Source organism: Mauremys reevesii, linkage group 6 (assembly GCF_016161935.1).
Source record: "Mauremys reevesii isolate NIE-2019 linkage group 6, ASM1616193v1, whole genome shotgun sequence".
NCBI classification, from domain to species: Eukaryota; Metazoa; Chordata; order Testudines; family Geoemydidae; genus Mauremys; species Mauremys reevesii.
Genome location: NC_052628.1, coordinates 84,195,740 through 84,202,689, shown reverse-complemented (window position 1 = coordinate 84,202,689; position 6,950 = coordinate 84,195,740). Strand labels below are relative to the sequence as shown.

At 44.3% G+C, this 6,950-nt stretch overlaps 1 protein-coding gene across 21 annotated transcripts in view; it reads left to right on the top strand.

The window, feature by feature from the left end:
• The window catches only part of LOC120407914 (aminopeptidase O (putative)), a 416,076-nt gene that overhangs the window by 229,438 nt on the left and 179,688 nt on the right, over window positions 1-6,950 (top strand). For 19 of the 21 annotated variants that reach the window (XM_039544257.1, XM_039544252.1, XM_039544253.1 and 16 more), the window contains 2 exons: window positions 3,831-4,020; window positions 5,453-5,562. In XM_039544257.1, the coding sequence (XP_039400191.1) occupies window positions 3,831-4,020; window positions 5,453-5,562 (300 nt within the window). The remainder of the gene's footprint in view (window positions 1-3,830; window positions 4,021-5,452; window positions 5,563-6,950) is intronic. The other 2 variants (XM_039544265.1, XM_039544267.1) reach the window with 1 other exon arrangement.

Below are 6,950 nucleotides of genomic sequence, written 5' to 3'. Positions count from 1 at the left end.
GAATAATATATATCTCCTTTATTCAACACATTTCCTGAAAGAAAAACAACTGAGTTGGAGATAGTTAATTGTCTGAAGGCTGACTGCCCTTACTTACAGCATGATAGTAGTTAAGATGACACGATGTTGGTGCTGGAATATGTCAGGTGATGTAGTCCAGCATATTAGTACAAACCTTAGGAATTGGTGTCAAATGTGAAGATCGCACTCATTTGGGAATGTAGTGTTCAGACACATTTGCACCTCATGGGTTAAAATGCTGGATTGTATCCTAAAATGTAGACATCAAGAGTTCCTGACAACAGGTACTAAACCTTGAGCTTAGTATCAGTAAATCATGTTGATGACAAGGGCACAACATTCATATCCTTGATGGAAAATTCTGTTGGTCTACTAGATGTTACAACTATGTCATCATCCCTGTTATCCTAGGCTTCACGTGGAGCATTGTTGTATTTATCAAGCCCTTCGGGAATGATACAGGTAGTAAAAAATGTAGATAATGTTGACGAGTATAGCTGACATCCCACATAATCTGACAGAACGTAGTGTCTTGTGAGAATAAGGGGGCCTAAATATATGGTCTTCAAATATATGCTGGAAAGTTAGAATTTCTGTAAAGTAAATACATGGGACTATAGTTGAAGACTCAAACTTCTTCCTGGATCAGTAGGAAATGGACGTTCTGTGGAGGCCACATGTTCAGCCTTTAGAAAAGGTGAGGTTAGGATAAACAAGCACCCTACATTGCTCTTTGGTGGCACCTCTGGCAGTCTCAGGAGTGGGGTTGATAAGCTGTAGAGGGGAATTATGTGATGCCCTAAACTGGAGGAACATCCTGCATGATGACAGCGAGCAAAATAAAGGGGATCACTTGAGGTATTCTCAGAGCAAGGGGGGCAACGTGAGCACAAATTCTCTAAAATGAAATTTTGCTCCTACACACCTTTATTTTCCATTCATTTCGAAAGCTTCACATTTTCATTTTGGACTGAATGTGCCTTGAATATATTTCCACGTAAAAAAATAAATAAATTATTTTTTCCACAAAAGATGCATATTGCCAAAGTGTGACCTTCCTGTTATTTAAATAACTTAGAATAGAAACTGTGACACTGGGAATACAAACTCTACCTTTATTTCCCTATATATGTTTAGTAGATACTTAAAATGCATACCCTAATCTGAGCCTGAAGTTACCCTTGTTTTGTTTAGCCAAATGGTCGAAACGCTGCCAACAGTATGTCTGGAATGTTATTTATTTGATACATTTCTGTGTTTTTTATTTGTAGGACTGCACATGCCACAGCTAGGGGTCATTTACTTAAAAATGACCAAAGTAATACCCCCAAGTTGCAGTTATTCTTCTCAACAGGGGGTTGGTAATCAAATGGAATGTCTCATCATGTTCAGCGGCTTCTGTGCTTTTTTCCTCTCCCTTTTTTGTTGTTGTTCTTGATAATCTGAGTTGATTTTTGTAGAGATTTGGAGAAGTGCTATTTATTCTTGCTCTTTGTTCTCTGTAACTTGATTCCTTTACTAGTGCTTCAGCTTTTTGCGATGTGTGTTGTGATATAGCTGATTTAAGTGCATTTAACCTGCTTTTCTGAACTATTATTATTTTATAAGAAGATGGTTATTGTACAGGTTTTTTGTTATTGTTGTTTGTTTAACCACAAGCCACGATGTTTTAAGTTAAGATGTCAGATTAATAGAATCTGCGTCTTGGAAATATCATAAGGCCATGTGGCCCATGTTCAGAAGGTGAGACTTGCCTCTAAAACTTGCTGTTCTTTACCATTATGCTGCATCACCTCGGACTGTGTGGATCTTGGAAAACATTTGGGATATGGATTAAGTGGAGGCAGAGGATACCTGAGATTAGAAAGGAAATACTAGATGTTAATCCATATACATAGGGTTGCCAACCCTCCCGGTTTTGCCAGGAGTCTCTCGAAATTGGGCTCTATCTCCCGGAGGCCACTGAAGCCAAACTGGGAGATTTTACGCTGCTAAAAGTCTGGCTGCACAGCAGGGCTAAGGCAGGCTTCCTACCTGACCTGGTCCTACGCCGTTCCCGAAAGCGGCCAGCACAACCCTGCGGCCCCTGGTGGGCAGGGTCAAGATGCTCTTTGCGCTGCCCCTGGCCACAGTTACTGCCCCCAGAGCTTCCATTGGCCGCGGTTCCCATTGCTGTGGAGTCAGTGCTCGGGGCATGGGCAGCATGCAGAGAACCCTGCCCCCCCACCAGGGGCCACAGGGACATGCTGACCACTTCCAGGAGTGGCGTGGGGCCAGGGCAGGCAGGGAGCCTACCTTAGCTCCACTGCACCGCCAACCAGGAGCTACCTGAGGTAACTGCCACCAGGTCAGAGCCCTCACCCCCTCCTACGCCCCTGCCCTAGCCCTGAGCCCCCTCCTGCACCCAGTGAGCCTCCCAGAGCCCGCACCCGTCCCGCACCCCAATCCCCTGTCTCAGTCCTGAGCCCCCTTGCTGAGCCTATACTTGCACCCCAATCCCCTCCCCCAGCCCTGAGCCCCTCCAGCACCCAAACTCCCTCCCAGAGCTTGCACCCCACACCTCCTCCTGCATCCCAACTCCCTGCCCCAGGCTCAGCCTGGAGCCCCCTCTCACCCTCCAAACCCCTGCCCCAGCCTGGTGACAGTGATTGAGGGTGGGTGAGAGCAAGTGATGGAGGGGTGGTGGGGCCACAGAAAAGGGGCAGGGCAGGGGCCGGGCAAGGGTGTTTGGGTTTGTGTGATTACTGTTGGCAACCCTACATATGTATGAAAGGAGCCTAGCTCTGTCCCTTTTCCAGTCCCATTTGTGGCACTGGCAGCACTGGGCTGGTAATGCTCCTTTAATCCCTTGGATAGTAACTACCTAGAACCAAATTCTGCCATCCTTACTCGCACCAAGAAGCACCTTATTACAAGAGTAGTTAAGTAACTTTACTGGAGCATTGAATTTCCACTTTACTAAGTGTAGACGAAGCTGTCTCAGAAAGCAGAGCACGGCAGCCATAATTTGCAATGCAATTTAAGCATTTTCCTTAGTGAATTATACCACATATAGCATTTTCCCCAACTCCTCCCCCATCAGACCAGACCTTCCCTTAGTACAGGGTTCTGTTATATTCATTTAGATGTGGTGGTGACTATGCAGAGTGGGGAAGAACACACCATGTATCCACATTTCCCCTCTGCCTTCTCCCGACTATATCAATGTGGTAAAGGGCTTTCTGCTTCCCTGTGCACCTCATAGTGATTGAAGCATATGGCTCTTAGACTGTATCATGTTTGTTAACTTGTCTGGATTCTAACAAATCAAATATGGCTTGTGTGTGTGTGTGCTTTATCCTATGTGCTTTTTTGTTGCCTTTGGATAGAAACTTGTTTTCTTTTGAAACCATTTTTGCTGTATTTATTTCCTACTTTGATCATTTTACTGATAAATACCTCCTGCCTGTATTCACACCTGCTCTTCTTTTATTATCCTAGCTTAAATATAAATGGTTCCACTGAAATAAATCAGCCTTGTAATTTGAAAAATGTAAAACTTTGGTTTAAGTTACTTATTGAAGGTAATATATGTTTGATGGTTGAATATGAAAAAACTACTTGGCAGAATTTTAGCTTGAATCTCTGCCAGACAACAATAAAGTGCAACCTAATTCCTAAAAACGCCCAAGCTATAAACTACTTGTCATGACCTAACATGCATATAGTAATAACAGGCTGACAAGGCTAATAAAGTCTACATATTACTATAACCACGCAATGCATGCTGTAACAGGACTATAATGTGTTTTGTCCTTCATATTATGCAGCCCACACATCATCTTCCTGTCACAGAGCGTATTAACTGGAGGGAGCCATCTCTGTGGAACACGTCTGTGCCATGAAATTGCTCATGCTTGGTTTGGATTGGCCATTGGTGCTCGTGACTGGACTGAAGAATGGATAAGTGAAGGGTTTGCTACTTACTTGGAAGATGTATTTTGGGCAGTAGCACAACAGGTATGAAGACAGATCACCATTCTGTTTTATATTTAGAAATTAAAATGCTCTCTAACTGAATGCCTTAATATTAAATTGAAAGAAATTACTATAAATCTATATTTAAATGTAGTACATTCTGAGGCTACATCTGTTAGAATGCAGATTCCAGTAGCATTATAAATTGGTTTAAAATCCTTACTTCCACACCTATCCACACTGAACATGAACCTTTTCAAAGGTATAGGTCATTGCATATAAGAACTCAAATATATTGTCTCAATGATCATCCACCCAAAGACCCACTACTCAAAATTGCCCCATTTCTCCCAATCCATTGCTCTTTTTTGTCCTTTCCACCCATCTAATCATCTTTCCCATATCTGAGCACCACTGAAGTCAACAGCACCATGTGGGCACAGGAGTCCATCTGTGTCCAAGAACTCTTCTGGGCTGGGACTCTATTTTTGTTTGTTTTGTAAAGTACCAGGCACATATATGGCACTATATAAAATCATTACCACCACCACATCCAGATTTCTGGAGAGAGAGAAAAAGATGCAGCCCTTGCCTAACTGCCTTCCCTTCCCATCCTCTGACTCTTCTCTGATCCCCATCTTTACTATCACTCCTCTGTTACAAGCTGCTTCTATTCATTGCCTCTACTCTATTTTGAGCCAGCTGAAAGCATTTGCTCTGTAGCAAATCTTGCAGAACTGGCAAGGAATGGCCAACAAAAATCACAACTGGATGATTTTATTCCTATTAATTTACAAGGCTATAAAAAGTATTTATTTTTTAATTGTTGGGTAATTTTGTTGCTGTATATTAATCAGGTTATAAATATACTCTGTATTATATCATAGTAACTGCAGCTCAGACTGAAATAGTAGTGTAGTTCAAGGGAATGCCAAATTTTATTTCCATAAGGAGAAATCAGAAGTTAGTTCATTTATACCCAACAAATTGGCATATATTTCATTAGCAACCATCACTGTAAATATGCTTTTGGTAGGGGGGAAATACAACAGGGAGCTTACACCAGCATAACAGAAATAGTAGGAAAGATGAGTGAAATCAGGACACAAAACAGCTTTCTACTTTCAAGGCTGGGAAGAATAAAGATGCAGCCAGAACTGATATGCCAGGTATCTGTACTGTATGTCCAGTTCACTTATTGCCAATCTCTGAGGGAAAAACAACCTGCCTATCTCCCTTCTCAGGCAGAAATATTTAACTGACTATTGATTTGATGCTCCCAGCGAGGCTCCTGTTTTCCCTGTGCTGGTCTTAACTCTTTGTAAAGCTTGCATTTTTCAACAAGGGTGCAGATGTTTGTGCCATCCTCTGCTCCTCCTACATGTTAAAGAGAAACAAAACAAGTCTTTCCATCAGAAAATTATTGACCATTGGGGAAAACAACAAACAATGAACTACGTATTTGTATACTAAGCAGCTGCCACATGATGAAGCAAGAGAGCAGCAGGAGTTGAAAGCTTTGCTGCGCTGGCGACGGCTCAGAGACGAGGTGCAGAACTCTGAAGAAGAGCTGCAAGTATTAAGGTAAAAATACAATGGCATATTCTTTTCCTTTGCACGCATGTTCTCTCTCTCCCTCCTGCCCATTTCCCCCCCTGAATCCATCCATTTACCTCCAAAGGAAATACATCCAAATCATCTGATTACATCTACTGCATTTCCTTATTTTCTTCTGAAGAAAAAAGATACCCTAATTAAATTGAACTAGGTTACTCATCTTCTGCATTATGTGAATTTTTTCTAAAGGCTTCAAAAATGTGGGTTTGTGTTTGATATAAAATGTTTCTAAACATTTTATAAGTGCTTCTGTTCAGGAAAATAGCAAGAGGCCATTTCCTGAACAAAGTTCCTTGTTTGAAGCCATAATAGTTGCTTTATATTTTGGTTGAAGACAACCACAAAGACGAGGTATGGTATCTAACTCAGTGGTTTTCAAACTTTTTTTCTTGTGACCCAGTTGAAGAAAATTATTGATGCCTGCGACCCAACGGAGCTGGGGATTAGGGGTTTGAGTGTGGGAGGGGCTCAGGACTGAGGCAGAGGGTTGGGGTGTGGGGGTGAGGGCTGCAGGGTGGAGCTGGGAATGAGGGGTTCAGGGTGTGGGAGGGGGCTCTGGGCTGGGGCAGAGGGTTGGCTGCGGGAGGGGGTCAGGGCTCTGGTCTGGGGATGCAGGCTCTGGGCTGGGATGAGGAGTTTGGGGTGCAGGAAGGGGCTCAGGGCTGGAGCAGGGGATTGGGGCACGGCTTACCTCGGGCGTCTCCTGGTCAGCTGCGCAGCGGGGGTGCAGAGGCAGGTTTCCTGCCTGTCCTGGCCCTGCGGACTCCGCTGCGCCCTGGAAGTGGCAAGCAGCACATCCGGCTCCTAGGTGGAAGCGCGCAAGCGGCTCTATGCAGCTCTCGCCTGCAGGCACCGCCCCCCACAGCTCCCGTTGGCTGGGAACTGTGTGTGCGGAACTGGTGCTTCGCTTTGCAGTGCAACGGCGGCGTGTGCCCCCCCCCTCCCTCCGGGAGCTGGAGCTGCTGCTGCGCTGCTGCTGCCGGCACAGCGTGGTGTCGGAACAGGTTGGGACTAGCCTGTCTTAGCCAGGCAGCACCACTGATGGGACTTTTGACATCCTGTTCGGCGGTGCTGACCAGAGCCGTCGCAACCCAGTGCCTGGGTCGCGACCCACGGTTTGAAAACCACTGATCTAACACAGGATGAATAAAGTCTTAAAAAACAAAGGACAGTGCTATCTATCTATCTATCTATCTATCTATCTATCTATCTATCTATCTATCTATCTATCTATCCATCCTTTGCATAGTACTAACTGAGATTTTGCGGGGGGTTGTCCCAGGCATTGAAGCTAACAACAGACATGTCAAAGAAAGGGGCTCTTGCCTCACTAATAATGGCACAAAAACGGTGGG